A 17,863-nucleotide genomic window follows, 5' to 3' on the forward strand; every position below is an offset into this window, starting at 1 on the left:
AAACCCAATCTACACCTTCCACAGCACCCTGATTTGCAGCCACACTTGGTGAGTTGTTGACAACTCTCTGCAACTGGTGAATTGGCTGTCCAGAAGACCCGCCATTCTTCATCAACCTTCCTCCATCCCCAGTCAGCAGGACTCTCTGCTTCTGGCTGACGCTGGGTTGACTGGAAATGGCAGGACCATCAGAACTGAGACTGGTTTCTACAGTGTAGTTGACCAGTTCTGAGAGAACCAGGGGAAAGATGTCTGGTTCCGGTTCACTCTGAGAGGAATCTTTTTCAAGGGCTCTCAGGAGGTATCTCTCCCTGTTGTAGAGACCACGAAGACATAAACAATGGTATTTCAGCTCCTGTGCTATGGTGTCACCACCACTCAGTTTAGCCAATAGTTTACCATAATTTAGTGTCCGGGCACATTCATGTAGTCGGTGGTTCAGGGTAATTGTCATTACCTCTCTTAGGTCTGATGCAGGGGATATTTTATTGCAAAAATGCAAGCCTGACCATCATGACTGGTTCTACGGTGCTTTGTATGGTCGTCATCTATTTCACTACTATTTTGAGCTTTGGGTTGTCGCTTCTTCACACGATCTAATTTGGTGTTGTTGAACATTAGTCGACAACTCAGGTGATACTTTGCCTGGTTCTTTCTCAAAGTAGATTCTATACCACCACCTTCATCCAGCTTTGCCGGGTCCATGATCATCGGCATTTCATTGATCTCATGAAAGAGTGGAACATTGGTGGCAAGCATGGTATAGCCATCATGTTGAGGAACATGATGGATAGGAGGTGATACAAGGCCTTCATTTCTTTTGTCTTTATGAAGACAACATTTATTCCAATCAGTTTGCCTCTTGGCTAACACTGGATTTGTATTTGCTATTCTTTGAGGATTGATTTCTGATTAAGGCCGAGGGTTTATCCTTTTACCACCTTAATCAAAGCGATACTGCACATTCAGGTATGGGATACAACTAGGTTCGGGTGACCTACACCAAGCCTGATCATTCATCCAGGACCATTTAAGTCCCATGTGATCTGTACACCTTCTGGGTAAGTGTACATGAATGAGTCATGTACAACCCCGCTTACCCTTGGCTCGGCTCTCCTGCGCTGGCACACCTTGTCAATTCAGACGCGGCTATCTAACTACATCTACTAACTATTTTTAATAGCTAATTGAAGGGGGCTGTTAGACAGCATTTGGGTCACTAAGTTAATTTATACTATCGCTATTAGTCAACAACTAGCTGACACTAAACCCTATGCTGAGTTCCACAGCAGTGATGTCACCATTGTGCCCTGGTTGTGCATTGACATTTACTCTATTAAACTAAGCTTTTCTCCAACTACTAAATATCAGTGATGACAAAAACAACACTTATAATAATGAAATGTGAGACCTATGAAACAGTTTAGACCCAAATGGATTTATTCCATAACAATTACATGCCAATATAGGACATATTGGTACAACACCTGGAAGCCATCTTGAAAAATGGCGTCCATTATGAATTTTTGAGTGGCCAGCGGCCTTTTTCAAAAGAGTGGACCTAGAAGAGTATTTGTGCCAAATTTCATTTCAATTGTCAATTTTCATTTTTCAAAACATTTTGTTAATAATAATAAACAAATTTAATCTCAACAGTGACCGTGCCAGCTGGCGGGTCTGCGGCTGAACTGCTTCCAATGTTCATTCATTCATTCAGTCACGTGTTCAATGTGTGTGTGTTAGTATGTCAGAGAGGAAGAGTATCAATAAAAAAAAAGGTTCCACTAATTATTTCGGTGTTTATTTCTTTTATTCTTAAGTGTTGTTTTTTTTAATTAAAATGCGTAATATAGCCAACAATATTATAGACCAAAAGTTAATCTAATTTATTATTGTAGAATGTATTTAGCAAATCACCACTTTCAACGAGACACAGCACAGCAGCAGCACAGCAGCAAAAAAAAAACCCCCAAAAAACCCCAAAAAAGGCATTATAAAAAGCCGACAAATAGTGTTAATTAATTGACATGAGACATTGGAGAGGTTGCCAGTCCTATTCTATAATCTGTAATATTTCTTTTATTTTATCATAACTTCTCGGAAATTGCAATCACAGCATTCGGACCAAATGCAATGATTGGTCGGAGTTTTCTCCTGTCCTGTCTGTCTTCCCCATGTGGAGGCTCCGACAGACGTAACCGCTCGTATAACATCCCCCAGACAACAAATACGCTAGTAACAGGGACGCTTGTGGATATAAACTAGTTACAGGGACGCTTGTGGATATAAACTAGTAATCTGAGATGACCATGGATTCACCTGGAGCTGTCCCAAAGGGAAGACGCCGGCAGCGCTGTGACAGGACGCGGAAGCGGGGAAGCGCCGAAGGGTTAACTCTATGCTAACAGCTAATCCCATCAAACCAGCTGTTCCCTGTGGCTTTCTGGCGAACGTCCACTCGCTGGACACGTAATGGATTACATCCGACAATGGAGATCCACTCACTGAGGAGTGAGGGACTGCTGCATCCTTGTGTTCACTGAGACATGGATGAATGGTAACATATAAGACGCCGGTGTTGAGCTAAGGAGGCTAACACTACATAGAGCAGACAGGGAGGCTGCTTCATCTGGTAAGCTCCGTGGTGTATACACAAACAATTCATGGTGCTGTGATGTGAAGAGGATCTCCCAGTTCTGCTCTCAGGATGTGGAGTTTTTGACTGTGAAATGTCGACCCTTTTCATCTTACTATTGCACTATATGTTCTTTCTTGTATGTTACACAAATTGTTTTTAAATATTTTGTTTCTTTTTGCTTGGGGTAGTTCGTTTTTTGTGCTGCACATAAAAATGACAAATAAAGAAGTTCATTTCAGTTCATAATGTTATATATGACAACACAGCATCCAGTTGCTAATGGCTAACGTTAGCCTACTGTAGCGTAGCCTCTGAAACGTTAACGTTATCCTCGTTGTGTGTTTCCACTTACTAGAAACATTAACATTACTATCTAACGTTAGCACTGTAACCTTATTCTAAAACTCATCTGTCATCACTGACTTCGGTTGAGTTTTAAAACTCCGGGGTTGCATTTGTAAAGTTACACTTGCCATCCTCTTTCGTGTATCTAACGTTACCATGCCAACGCCTACGTCTATCATAGACGTAATGAGGACGTAATGGAGGAGGGGGGAGTAGGCCTTTGGAGGGAGGTGGAGTTGCAGGAGGATGGGACTTTGGAGGGAGGCGGGAGTTGTGGATGTTCAAATTTTTTCTCAGTGCTGTGTGAAATGCAAGAAAGGTAAGAGTTGCTTTAATAATAATAATGAATTATGTTCAATAATGTGACTTAATTTACATTAAATCACCTCTTGGGGCACCATGACCGAAAGGGAAAATGATAGCCAGTTAATGATATCAGGCTCATAGAGTTCACTAAACTATCAATTTGGAATTTTGATTAGTTCTAGTTCTTAGTTCAGGTATGATTCCAAATGTATTTATTCATAAAGACAGCAAATCAAACGAAACACACACATTTTAACTATCTAACTATATACAAGCATGGGTGTGTATAGGTGTGTGTGTGTGTGTGTGTGTGTGTGTGTGTGTGTGTGTGTGTGTGTGAGAGAGAGAGAGAGAGAGAGAGAGAGAGAGAGAGAGGGAGGGAGAGACAAATGTGGGTGTGTGAAAGGAAGTTCTCTGACAACAGAGAACTACAAGATGACCAAAACAAAGCTGGCTTCAGATTGGGGGAGGTCTGCCTAACCACATGGTCAGGACAAAGGAAAAGAAGCAGGAACTTTGAGTTGCCTCTTTGGGTGTAGCTCTGTTGAAAGCCAATGTATGAGTGAGTATGTGTATGCGATTTGTGTTGCAAAGGGTCTGGGTTAGTACAACAACAACAACAATCACAACAGTAAGTCAATAACAGCATTAAATCACAATTGACAAAGTCAAACAGTCTTGCTGGTTGCTGTGTCTATGTTCTGAAGGTGCAGATCCAAGAAAGCTGGTCGCTTGGGGTCCTTGCAGAGTTAGACGTTGGGGTGCAAACTCAACTTGGTTTGCCTTATTGCTGGAAAGCTGGTTGCAAACCTTGTGTTTGGCACACTAACTTCTCTGGTCTCCAGGTTCCGCTCCCACTGTTGCATGTAGAGGAGAGAATGGGGGAAGGGCATAGCAGGCCCTCCTGTGTGGTCTGCAGGTTTAGGAGTAGGAGAGCAGGAGAGTCTTAGGACAAGAGCAGCAAGCGACTGTAGAGCAAGTGCCCCCTTCGATGGTTCAGGGGCAAGAGCAGAGTCTGAGCTGATCAGCAGCTCAAGAGAAAGAGCAACAGAGAGAGTGAAAAGAGCAGAACTTCTGGTCTCTTAGGTGTGAGAATGAGGCACCCTGTGGAGATTAGTTCCAAGTGGCTGCCCTTTGTTTGGAGAACAAAGAACATGCGGCCTCTTACCACTTCAGACGGCAAGACCCAGAAGAAAACCTTTACATGTCCAGTTTAGTTTTTAACAAAAGAAATCATCTGTGGTCCAGTGAATCCCAACACTACTACATTTGATTTGGTTGTATCACTCAGACCAGGACCCGATCATGGCCATTTTGCTGGATGCTGAAAAGGACTTAGATTGGGTTGCATGGGAGGTGCCGTAGGTGCCCTGAGATAAAAAGAGTTCAACTTTTGGAACGCAGCAGGGTGCACCGCATGTAATGTGATGAGGACCAACCACTCACAGCTGACAGATGTCTTTCCCTTCTTCTCTAAATATCAGTCTGTAATAGATATGGAGAGGTAGTTGAATATTTTAGTGCAGGGCTGCCAGAGCTTTACATCTTTGCCCTGGACAATAGGCCTACATACAAACAATGCCTGAAAATCACCTCTGCACTCAGGGTTTCAGGTAAATAGGCTATGATATGGTGCTTGTTGAGGTTGCTTAGCAACCCCAGATGCAACCTGCTTTTTTTTTTTTTTTTTTTTTACAAAGTAAAACAACAGTATACTAAAATATGTTTTTAAAACTATTTTAGGTGATAAATAGGCAATGCACTAACAGAATCTTAATTCATATTTGATCAGCACTGCCTAGTTTGACAGTTTGACCACAGTTAATGAGCAGTAATTGACATGATTGGCAGCTGTGTTTGTTACGAGAATGACTGATAGTTTGACTCAGGTCGTGTCTAGGCAACTTCATTCTCTAACATAGAGTGTGCAGGGTTGTGCGTGGGGCTCACCTCTAAACAGCAACAGCGGCGAGCTCGGACGAGGCTCCCCACGAGCAGCCAGCCCAGGCGATGTTGTGGCAGACAGATATTGTTCAGATTTTTATACAAGGCTTGGTCAAAACAAATAACAAAACACAAAACTGGAGGTAGTCGGCGGTCAGGTTCGCAGAGCGAAAAACCCAGGTGCTGTCCCCAGGCCTCTCGGTAGTGCAGTTCCCATCACTCTCTCTGAAGACGCTCATTATCACACCTGGACCACTGTGTTAATTGATAAGCCCCGCCCACTACCAGCCAGCCAGATGAGAATGAAGTAATTTGTATGCCTACCAAGAGCTTACAGCTCAACCTAACAGTGTTAGAGACTCTTCAGCTCTGATTGATGACAGCCAGGGTCTGATTCTAGTAAATTCCATTAGAGACAGTAGGAGGAGGAGGGACATGATTATGTTCACTGACTGTCACATGTACTTCTGTCAGAATGTAGTGACAGTTTCAGTAAATATAATACAAAGCTATAATACATATAAGTATGAAGGCAGTGATGTTTATAATGTGTAAAACAGATGTATCTACAGTATATTCATACATGAAGGGAGTATAAATGAGCCCTTGCAGTGTGAGGGCCTTAGTTACAGCACCACAATCTGGGAGATTCTTGGGCAGCATTTTCACAAAACTATAAAGACTTGTATGCTTAAGTCTGATATTTATTTATCAGCCATCTGCCATTCACCTCTTGTTTTGAGTGAATTTATAATTAGGGGTTCAAGCCTGAAAGAATGAAACCTCTGTGTTTTTGTGTGCATTTATTATTATTTATTTATATGCAACACTTTTGTTTTTGCTCTCATTTTTTGCAGGGTTAACTTAAAGATTTTTTTTAATGCATTTAATAGATATATCTTGGCCAAATTTTTGATGCAAATTAGTTAAAATCCATGTTAGTGGGCACTTCTCCTTTTCCAAGATAATCCATCCACCTGACAGGCGTGGCATATCAAGATGCTGATTTAACAACATCATTACTACACAGGTGTGCCTTGGGATGGTCACAGTAAAAGGCCACTCTAAAACGTGCAGTTTGATCACTGTCATTATTATTTAAATAATGTTGTGCTCCTGTCTGTCTGCTGCTTGTTGTTGTTGTCGTCGTCGTCATTGTCATGTACTGTACGGTGACTGCTTAAACTGAATTGCCCCTTTGGGGACTAATAAAGTTGTCTGAACTGAACTGAACTGAACTGAACAGATGTCACAAGTTTTGAGGGAGTGTATTACTGACATGCTGACTGTAGGAATGTCCACCGGAGCTGTTGTTTGTGAAGTGAATGTTCATTTCACTACCATAAGCTGTCTCCAAAGTTGTTTCCATAAATTTAGCAATACTTAACCAGCATCACAGCCGCAGACCACATGTAACCAAACCAGCTCAGGACCTCCACTCCAGAATCTTCACCTGCAGGATCACCTGAGACCAGCCAGCTGGACAGTTTTTGTAACAGATGGTTTGCACAATGGAAGAATTTCTGCACAGTCCATCAGATACCATCTCAGGGAAGTTCATCTGCTTGTCATCCTACCCAAGTTCTTGACCTTATAGCAGTTAGTTGTCGTAACTGACTTTAGAGTTCAACTGCTTGAGCAGTTGTTGACGGCGCTGGCACTTTGGAGAAGTGCTGTCTTCACAGATGAATCCTGGTTTACCCTGTACCAGGCAGATGACAGATAGTGTGTATCATGTAGTTTGGGTGAGCTGTTTGCTAATGCCAGAGTGGTGCCCCGTGGTAGTAGTGGGTTATGGTAATTTGAATGCACAGAGATACCAGGAGGAGATCCTGAGACCTACTGTAATGCCATTCTTCAGCTGCTGTTGGAGCATGATAATGTATGGCCTCATGTTGCAAGGATTTGTACACAAATTTCCGGAAGCTGCAAACATCCCAGTTCTTGTATGTCCTGCATACTCAGCAGACATTTCACCAATTAGAAAATGTACTAGTCTGGTATTTATCACAAATACTAGTCAATCAATTTTTTTTCCCCCGTTAAAGGTTTTTTTGGGGGGGGGAATTTTTCCTTATCCGCTGTGAGGTTCCTAAGGACAGAGGGATGTTGTATGTTGTAAAGCCCTGTGAGGCAAATTGTGATTTGTGATATTGGGCTTTATAAATAAAATTGAATTGAATTGAAAATTGAAGTGAATAAAATTCATTTTCCTTTGATATGACCAAAACTAAAGTGATTTCCATGTATCCTTCATTATGGGAAAGGGTCAGACCTGAATGCAGTTCTTGCTGCTTAAATATGCTGCATGAAGTTTAAAGTTGAAGAACTGAAGAATGTGCAGCTGAAGAATGTGCAACATTGAGAGTGCACTGAGTGATTGTGAAATCTGTCTGCGATCTCATAATTGATCCTAAAATTGTCATGTATATCCCATAATTTGTTTATGTTAATGCATACCCAGGTGTAAATCCCAGTTCGTAAAACCCAAGATGTGAATAAAAGACACAGTATTAACTTAAATACTAGTTAATACTACTTAAATACACTACTCAGTTCACCTGACCCCACATGGGGGGTACCTAGCCCGTTAACCAATCAGGAGCTATGCAGGCCACATTCAGCCTGTCAGCCCAGAGGGGAAATACAGGCGCGTTTTCTCTCTCCCTCAGCCTCGGGAGAGAAGGCGACTACATGGCACAGGACGAAAAGAGAAGAGAAAAATCCGTGAATAAAAACTGTGATAAAGGACTACTACAGTGAGCTACTTACCTGGAACAAGTGTGGAGCCGTGGAGTTCGTCATTGGAAACCGGATTTCACCGGTAAGACAGGATAGTTACCGGCAAAACCACCCATTAACAGTAATCATTCATGCTAACGGTAGCATCGTTACTTCGTAGGCTAACCTCCTCCCTCCATCTGTGTGCAGCGGCAAACCTATGACAGTGCTGCCTTAAAACAGAGAGCAATGGTCAGGTTTTGTTGTGGAGATACAAGGATCAGAATGAGATGATTCCATCAGATGGCGAGCCAGAACCTTGAAGGAAGGAAGGAGAAATACTCGTATCCTCTCTCTCTCTCACACACACACATACTCACACGCACATTCCCCATCCATGAACCTTGAGGATCAGGTGCACCTGCAACCAGTTTCTGCTTTCTGAGGGCCCCGACAATTAATTATTAATTATTATTATTTTGGGAATTGCATTTACGTTTTTTGTATAAATGGGTAAATTTTTCTATACATTGTAACAATACAAGAGTTATTACTCAACCTCCAATTTTGCATCTGTCTCATTATTGTTGCTCAACATTATTGGCTCCTATCGAATCCGTTTTTTTTTTCTGATACTAGCCCTTTTTGTCGGCCTACAAGTTACTTTATTATTACACTGTAATCCACTTGAAAATTACTAAATTGGTTACACATACAGGCAACCATGGTAACACATATGTCAGTAAGGGTGTTTTCCCTGATTATAAAGCTGTGAAAACTGCCATCATTGTATCTGACTCTGTGTACTTTGTCTGTTCATTAAGTCCATTAATAAATGTAGAAATTTGCAGAAATTTCTGGCAGTCACCAGAATCTGATTTCCTCACATGGGTCCTGATGATGCACTGATGATGCAGGGTGATAAAAACCAAAACTGTCCAATCAACTAGTTACCTGGCAGTCGGTAGAACCTCGTGTTTACTCCTGTTGGTTTATAAAAAGTCAGAGTGAACAGGAACCAAACCAAAACTAAAATGCAACAATGGATATTTTTTTCCCTATGGTGTGACCAAATGAACCTAACTACAGGTGTGAAAGCACCCTAAAAGCACTTTGAGTGGTCGGAAGACTAGTAAAATGTGATACAAGTGCAGTCCATTTAAAGGCTTGGGGTGAGGCCTCTAAATAAAGAATATATTGGGGCAGGATATGTAAATGTAAATTATCAACACCTAATAATAACATAATTTCTATGCAGTGATTGGCAAGATAAGAATGTTTCATGAATCACACACCAATCTGATCGTAAGTTGATTTCTGTGTCAGATCTGTGCTGGTTTGTAAGTTAGATTAATAAATGAGGACCATTGATTCAGGCCATAAAAATGAGTTACTTTTGAGGTTTATTTTATATCAGCCATAAAAACCCTTAGGCTGAAGTCTACCACTGAGTGTATTTGGTGCCCTGCAGCTGCCCAGCTGGCCTTGTCCAGGCCTTTTTATAGTGGCAGCCTTCTGAGCACTACAGCACAAATGTTTTCTGGAGCTCTTTATCCTGGAGGGATAGGATTACACATGCACTGTCAAGTGCACGCACTTTTGTGGCACACATTTAACCACTTTTATTTATGTTCATGTGTGTAATAGTGTTCTACAACAGGAACAAACCCCATGTAAACCTGCACAAATATTCTTGGCATGTATTTTACAACAGAAAGCACATAACCAATGTGAGTTTTCCACTTTAGTTGTACTATAATTTCTGAAGTAAGATGTAAAAAAGACACTCTCTCCAGAGGACACATACAAACACATACTCAGCTTACATGCATGCAACAATGACACACACACACACACACACACACACTCCCTCCCTCCCTGGTGGGTATTCCCAGCCAAATTAAGCCAGTGTGGCTTGTCTGTCCTCAGACACAGCAGCATTGCTGTCTGTGCACGTCTGTCTCGATGTGCAGAAGAAAACGAGAGCGACAGATGCTTTTAGTTTAATGTGTGTGTGAGTGTATATACACACTGGTGAGGACGCACTTTGGATTTTCTCTCTGCCTCTCCCTGATTGATGATCTCCATCTGTATGAGTTCTCCTGTCCTATCTTTGTCCATTTGTGTATTGGTCTGACTGTCTGTTTCTCAGTCTGCCTAACAGTTTGTTTACCTTTCAGTCTGCCCGTTTATTGGTTCATCTGTCTGCCTGTTTATTTGTCCATCTAACAGTTTGTTTACCTTCCTGTCTGTTTATCTGCCTGCCCAACAGAACGAGGTCGACCAAGTATGACAGCTTCCCTGAGCTCCTGCAGTGGCTTAGAGGTCCTCCTCTCCTCTCTGCAGGTAGGGTTCCACACTATGGACTTTGTGTTGTTTAGTAGTGATCACGCAATTTTAAATACAGTGTTGCAAAACTAACCAGATGACTGAGCTACTCATTCTTGGGCTTTAACTTTAAAGACATTCTGTTGCTATTACAGTTAGATATTTGCAGGAAAAAAAAAAATAAAATTCACAAGTGTCAAAAAACAACCATCATGTATTTGATTTAATGCAATGCACAATATGTGGAATTGTCATATGAGCCACCATAGGCATTACTGTAAGTGATAAGACCATACCAGAATTAGTTCTATGTCCCAAGTGGATTTCAGAGTACAATATGTTCACTGTTAGTTCAACTCTGTCTTTATTAAAAGCAGAAGTGGGGAAAAGTGTTAAAATACCTATGTAAAAGTAAGAAGTTAAAGTACTAAAGTAGCGTTACTTGGAATAATAGTACTTTCACAATTCCAAACAAAAAGACAATGTGGCATCCTGACTGTAAATATTTCATTAATAACAGGCCATACCAACCAACTCCTCTCTAACTCATTGATGCTCTTCAAAGAGGAGGCCAATTTTCTATTTTTCATAAAGAGTAAAGTATTCCACAGACCGCCTGATAATGAATATATATATATATATATATAGTCTCTCTGATAGGACCATGACACAAGTTGCTTTTCTAAAAGAAGTTCTGTGCAGGTTTTCAATCAATCAATCAATCAATTAGGGATGCACCGAAATGAAAATTTGTGGCAGAAGCCGAATAAAATTAAATGCTTGGCCGAATACCGAATACCGAGTACCGAGTACCGAATACCGTTGTTTAGTTTTTCATTAGTTTTTGCAGATGAACCCCCTCCAGATTAGTGTTGTCACAGTACCAAAATTGGGACCCACGGTACGATACCAGTGAAATCATCATGGTTCTGAGTAGTATCACGATACCACAGCGAAAATGAGGCAGATGTGCCTTTTGTCATTTATAAAAAGATAAATCACTTTTCTATAATACATCAATGATATTTCAATGGAATAAATTACTTACTGACTAATTCATACTTCAAAAACAGCATCAATAAGTGATTAACATAGGGGGGATCAAAATAAAATAAATAAATAAAATAAAAAACAACCAGCCACCCTCCTCCCCTGACAAGTAAAGAACAGTCCCTTCATAAGTAAAGAACAGTCCCTAAAGTGCGGTGAGGTTTGTGGACCGTTACCTGTCACAAAGAGAGAAATGTGAACGGCTCGTTTCTCCTCTGACACATCACATACCTGTGTGCTGCCATGGCTCGGCTGTCCAGGTACTTTTGGGCAGTCATGACGCCAAGAAGAAGACATTATTGGAGCGGGACTCCTCCGTCGCCGGTAAGCCTTATCTTGCACCGTGGAGCACTATGGCTGCCGTATTTGACAGGAATACATTCCTGTATGTGTCTGTGACCCCCGTTCAACCCACAAGCGGCGGGATTCACCTTTCGTTTCTGCTGCTGGTTGAAATCTGTACTCGCACAGCGTGCTGAATGATTTATTTTGCTCGCACAAAACTATTTTTAGTCGCAAATGCGATTGCGGTGACGGACAGAGTAAAATATCACTACACTGCCGACATTTTACCGCACGCTGTTTGATAGCGTTATCAAAACATTCCGCTATTATTCGGCCTTGTTTTTCACTTATTCCACCAAATACCAAATGTGTGTTTTTTTGCAATATTCGGCTGAATATATTTGGTTACCGAATATACAGTGCATCCCTACAATCAATCAATTTTATTTATAAAGCCCAATATCACAAATCACAATTTGCCTCACAGGGCTTTACAGCATATGACATCCCTCTGTCCTTAGGACCCTCACAGCGGATAAGGAAAAACTCTCCAAAAAAAACCCCTTTAACGGGGGAAAAAAATGGTAGAAACCTCAGGAAGAGCAACTGAGGAGGGATCCCTCTTCCAGGACGGACAGACGTGCAATAGATGTCATACAGAACAGATCAACATAATACATTAACAATAATCCGTATGACACAATGAGACAGAAAGGGAGACAGAGACAGAGAGAGATGCAGGACAGACGGTAATGACAGTAGCTTACAACAGCAATAATGAAAGTAATAATATAATTAATATTACAGGCTATTTTGGTACAATATGTTGAAAGTATATATTAATATCTGATAGTATACATATGTGGCAATAATCATATGTGAATAATAACAGTAGAAGTATGACTAGTGATAACAGCAGCAGCAGCAGGAGGCATCCCAGCCAGCATTTTTTGGTTTAAAAAACGTCTAATAGCCGTCTACATGAAGACCTGACGTCTAGGCTAAATCACGGCTGAATTTGGGCTGTCAGTGAAAATTTGGTAGACGTCTAACCATAGCCAAAGTGTAGACATCATCAATTATACGGCTATGTAGAGACCATGTCCAAAAAATGGAGATAAACATATTTTAATTACTGTTGACTCTCCATACGTGATTGAATATCATACTGCACACCATCTGCAATGGCGAAAATTACATTTAATCAATTTCAAAATTAAATCGGCTAGATTTGGGTTACATGTAGCTAGACTAAATCGGAGCTGAATATAGCCAATACGTTTAAATCATGACTATTGCTTGCTGGGCTCTGGTAGGACCACTGCGGCTGCACAACCACACACGTCACACTATCCAGGCACCGCTGCGATATAAGTTAACCTGCGAGAAAGTGGAGCACAAAGGCTCCGGAGAAGAAGCCCAGTTAGTGACATGCAGTATGGCCGAGTTAGCAACATGCAGTAACAGGACATGAGAGAGAGAGAGAGAGAGAGAGAGAGAGAGAGAGAGAAGGAGAGAAGGTGCCTGGTGTATTATAGGAGGTCCCCCGGCAGACTAGGCCTAAGTTAGCCTAACTAGGGGCTGGTACAAGGCAAGCCTGAGCCAGCCCTAACTATAAGCTTTATCAAAGAGGAAAGTCTTAAGTCTAGTCTTAAATGTGGAGACGGTGTCTGCCTCCCGGACCGCAACAGGAAGATGATTCCACAGGAGAGGAGCCTGATAGCTGAAGGCTCTGGCTCCTGATCTACTTTTGGAGACTTTAGGGACCACGAGTAACCCTGCATTCTCAGAGCGCAGTGTTCTGGTGGGATAATATGGCAATATGAGCTCTCTAAGATATGACTGAGCCTGACCATTTGGAGCTTTATAAGTTAACAGTAGGATTTTAAATTCAATTCTGGATTTTACAGGGAGCCAGTGCAGAGAAGCTAAAACAGGAGAAATATGATCTTGTTTCTTAGTTCCTGTTAGTACACGTGCCACTGCATTCTGGACCAATTTTTCTGCATCTTTTCAGGTCAAGATGGTCCTAATTTTCGCAATATTACGTGGATGAAAAAATGCAGTCCGTGAGATTTGTTTTAAGTGAGAATTAAAAGACAATTCTTGGTCAAATATTACTCTGAGGTTTCTTATGGTAGTGCTTGAGGCCAGAGCTATGCCATCTCGAGAAACTATATCATCAGATAAAGAGTCTCTGAGTTGTTTGGGGCCAAGAACAATAACTTCAGTTTTGTCTGAATTTAACACAAGGAAATTGGTGCTCATCCAGGTTTTTATGTCTTTAAGGCAAGTATGAGGTTTAGTTAATTGATTAGTTTCTTCTGGCTTAATCGATAAATACAATTGTGTATCATCCACATAAGAATGGAAATTTACAGAGTAATGTTACCTAAAGGAAGCATATAGAGAGTAAATAGGATTGGTCCGAGCACAGAACCTTGTGGAACTCCAAAACAAACATTAGTATGTAAGGATGATTCATCGTGAACATTAACAAACTGAAAACGATCAGATAAATAAGATTTAAACCAGCTTAGTGCAGAATCTTTTAGGCCAATTAAATGTTCCAGTCTCTGCAGCAGAATTTGATGGTCAGTTGTGTGAAACGCGGCACTAAGATCTAGTCAGACAACTACAGAGACGAGTCCTTTGTCTGAAGCAATCAAAAGATCATTTGTAATTTTAACTAGTGCTGTCTTAGTGCTATGATGCACTCTAAATCCTGACTGAAATTCTTCAAATAAATTATTATCATGGAGAAAATCACACAGCTGGTCTGCGACTACTTTCTCAAGGATCTTTGAAAGAAAGGGAAGATTAGATATTGGTCTATAGTTGGCTAACACCTCTGGATCCAGGGTGGGCTTTTTTAGAATAGGTTTAATTATAGCTACCTTAAAAGACTGTGGTACATAGCCTGTTAATAAAGATATATTGATCATGTCTAATAAGTGAGTTTTAACTAAAGGTAAGACTTCCTTAAGTAGCCTAGTTGGGATGGGGTCCAAGAGACATGTTGATGATTTAGATGAAGAAATCACTGCGGTGAATTGTTGAGGAGAAATCGGGGAGAAGCAATCTAAATATATATTAGGTCTTACAGCTGTGTTTGAGGGCAGATAGGTACTGTCTGAGGACAGGAGGTCATGAATTTTCCCTCTAATAGAATTCTGTCATTAAAAAAGCTCATAAAATCTAAGGGCTAAAGGAATACAAGGCTCAATAGAGTTGTGACTCTCAGTCAGCTTGGCTACAGTGCTGAAAAGAAACCTGGGGTTGTTCTTATTTTCTTCTATTAAAGCTGAGTAATAGTTTGCACTGGCATTGCAGAGGCCCCTCTTATACGTTTTGAGACTGTCTGCTCAGACTAAACGAGATTCTTCCAGTTTGGTTAATCGCCAATTCCTTTCAAATTTTCGCGATATTTCTTTTAACTTACGGGTTTGAGAGTTATACCAAGGAGCGAACTTTCTTTGCTTTGCTAACTTCTTTTTAAGAGGTGCTACGGAGTCAAGTGTTTTGTAGTAGTATTAGTCTTTATTTGTCCCCGTAGGGAAATTGGGTTGCAGCAGGTCACACAAGGCATTTCAGAAATATATAAATAAATAACAATAAATCAAACGGTGACCAAACATTCATCACACATAGAACACAGTAGCCACATCTCATGTACAGATATAGGAGCTTGTGCGCAGCGAGCCTGCGGTGCTATTTGGGAGAGTTTAAAGTCGGTACGGGAGACCTCTGTTACTGAAGGACATGGTATTAAATTCAACGACAGAGGAATCATTTCCTTAAATTTTGCAACAGCACTATCTGATCATTAACATCTAGTATAGTAACTGGTGCTGAGTGGCATGTAATTGAGTAAAAAGAAATCAAAAGTTTTCAAATAATGATCCGATAGCGAGGGATTCTGTAGAAAGACTGTTAGGTTATCAATTTCAATTCCATACGTCAGAACTAGATCGAGGGTATAGTTAAAACAGTGAATGGCTTTATGTACGCCCTGACTGAAGCCAATGGAATCTAATAATGAGGTAAATGCGGTAGCCAGGGAGTCATTATCAACCTTAACAGGAATGTTAAAATCGCCTACAATAATGACTTTATTTGATTTAAGAACTAAACTGGATAAAAACTCTGAGAATTCAGATACAAATTCAGAATATGGGCCAGGAGCACGGTACACTATAACAAATAAAAGTGGCTGCGAGGTTTTCCAGGTCGGTGCAAAAGACTAAGTACAAGACATTCAAATGAATTATAATCTACAGTAGTTTGTAGAGGCAGCGAGCCGCTGCCTCAAGGAATGTGGGTATTATTATGACTGGGAGGAGTGGATTCAACACTGCTTTAGATGATAGAGACCTGATATTTAACAGTCTGCATTTAATTCTCCTGTTTTGTCTTTCTGTCACAGAAGAGGTTTTAATTTTTATGAGGTTGTTATGCACAACTTCTCTTTGTTTAAATTTAGGTTTAGATAATTTAGGTGGTCGGGGGACAGACACCGTTTGTATAAAACTATGGATGGGTAACTGCACTAGAAGCTCAGAGAAGCGTGTAGGACTGCGACTCTGAGTCCTGGTCTCAACTCTGGGTTGTCAGGGTTTTGAATTACTAATAAACTTTGCCAGGTTTCTAGATATGAAAGCAGCTCCATCCAAAGTGGGATGAATGCCGTCTCTCCTAATAAGACCAGGTTTTCCCCAGAAAGTTTGCCAATGATTAACGAAACCCACATCGTTTGCTGGACACCACCTGGACAGCCAGCGATTAAATGATGACATGCGGCTAAACATGTCATTAGTGGTCAGATTTTGGAGGGGTCCAGAGAAAACTACGGAGTCCGACATAGTTTCTGCATATATACACACCGAGGCAACATTAATTTTAGTGACTTCCAATTGGCATAACCGGGTGTCATTGCCGCTGACGTGAATAACAATCTTATTAAATCTATGTTTAGCCTTAGCCAGCAGTTTTAAATTTGATTCAATGTCGCCCGCTCTGGCCCCAGGGATACATTTGACTATGCCCGCTGGTGTTGCTAACTTCACGTTTCTCAGAATAGAGCTGCCAGTGATCAGAGTTTTCTCCTCAGCGGGTGTGTCGCTGAGTGGGGAAAAGCGTTTAGAAATATGAACAGGCTGGTGGTGAACTGTGGGCTTCGGCTTGGAGCTACGCTTCTCCCGGACAGTTACCCGGCCTCCTGTGCAGCTGGGAGGCTGGGTAACTGTCGGGTTACTGCTACCCAGCCGGGAGGCCGGGGGAACGCTAGCAGAGGCTATGCTATGTGGCTCTGCACCAGCTACTGGGGACTGGCTAACTACCGCAGCTACCGAGTGATTTTCCATGGTGCGGAGCCGTGCTTCTAATTCACTAAGCCTCGCCTCCAATGTAACAAATAAACTACAGTTGTTACAATTACCATTGTCGCTAAAGGAGACAGAGGCATAACTAAACATCTGGCACACCGAGCAAGAAAGAGCAGGAGAAGCCATCGCTAACTGTTAAGCTAATGTAGCTAACAAGGCTAATAATGTGCAAACAACAGCTAAGAGATTAGCAAGAAAGTCGTAAAAAGGATTAGAGCTATGAATGCTTAAACAGAACTAGTGTGGGTTAAAACTTGAATTAGATGTTAAGCAACTGAAGTGAGGAAAAGCAGAAAGCAGGCTGGTAGAGTGCGCTAGAGCACCACAGAGATGTTCTCACAGAAACAATGGAAATGATGTCAGCACGTCAGAAGATCAGGGTTTCTGTAGGTATCAGCAAATCTAATTTAATGCTTTTTAATGCCCCTTTTTAATGCCACTTCAAACAAATTTAATGCCCATGTCAAACTACACATGGCCCACAAGACGGTTTATTTGCACATTTCAAAAAGAACAAAACCAGCCTGAAGAATGATGTGAAAAACCTAACCTGAAAAGGCCGGAGGCGGTCACTGTAGCGGCAGGTGTGGTGGTGGTAGCAGCAGCAGCTGCAGTTGTGGTGGTGAAAGCAAAAGTTGCGTTGCTGGTCACGGCAAAGAAATTCAGCACAGTTAACTGCTGCCTGCCTTTAATCACCGACTTGTGACTATCTGACAGTATGTGTGATTTCACCGCATTGACGGGCATTGTGTTTGAAGATCTTTTTGCACACGCTGCAAAATGCCACTCGTGGTTTATCGTTGACAGGCTTTAACCAGGTTCTGAATAGTTCCTCATCCAACCACTTCTGCTGAAACTTGCA

The 17,863-nt window shown here is 41.4% G+C and overlaps 2 protein-coding genes across 3 annotated transcripts in view; one reads left to right on the forward strand and one right to left on the reverse strand.

The window, feature by feature from the left end:
• The first annotated feature begins 9,859 nt into the window (after positions 1 to 9,859).
• Positions 9,860 to 17,863, forward strand: part of agbl1 (AGBL carboxypeptidase 1) — a 746,393-nt gene continuing 738,389 nt past the window's right edge. The window contains exons 1-2 of one of the 2 annotated variants that reach the window (XM_078168290.1): positions 9,860 to 9,988; positions 10,227 to 10,300. In XM_078168290.1, coding sequence (XP_078024416.1) covers positions 10,244 to 10,300 — 57 coding nt within the window. In that variant the 5' untranslated portion in view covers positions 9,860 to 9,988; positions 10,227 to 10,243. Of the gene's footprint in view, positions 10,045 to 10,226; positions 10,301 to 17,863 lie in introns of both variants that reach the window. The other variant, XM_078168291.1, reaches the window with a different exon arrangement.
• On the reverse strand, positions 16,061 to 17,127 carry LOC117262173 (uncharacterized). The gene has a single exon (XM_033634923.2). The coding sequence runs from the start codon at positions 17,125 to 17,127 to the stop codon at positions 16,228 to 16,230; it is 900 nt and encodes a 299-aa protein (XP_033490814.1). The 3' UTR covers positions 16,061 to 16,227.

This window comes from Epinephelus lanceolatus, chromosome 5, assembly GCF_041903045.1.
Source record: "Epinephelus lanceolatus isolate andai-2023 chromosome 5, ASM4190304v1, whole genome shotgun sequence".
Lineage (NCBI taxonomy): Eukaryota > Metazoa > Chordata > Actinopteri > Perciformes > Serranidae > Epinephelus > Epinephelus lanceolatus.

Coding starts and splice junctions, on each gene's coding strand:
- LOC117262173 (XM_033634923.2), bottom strand. CDS start 17,127: ATGGCTTCTCCTGCTCTTTCTTGCTCGGTGTGCCAGATGTTTAGTTAT.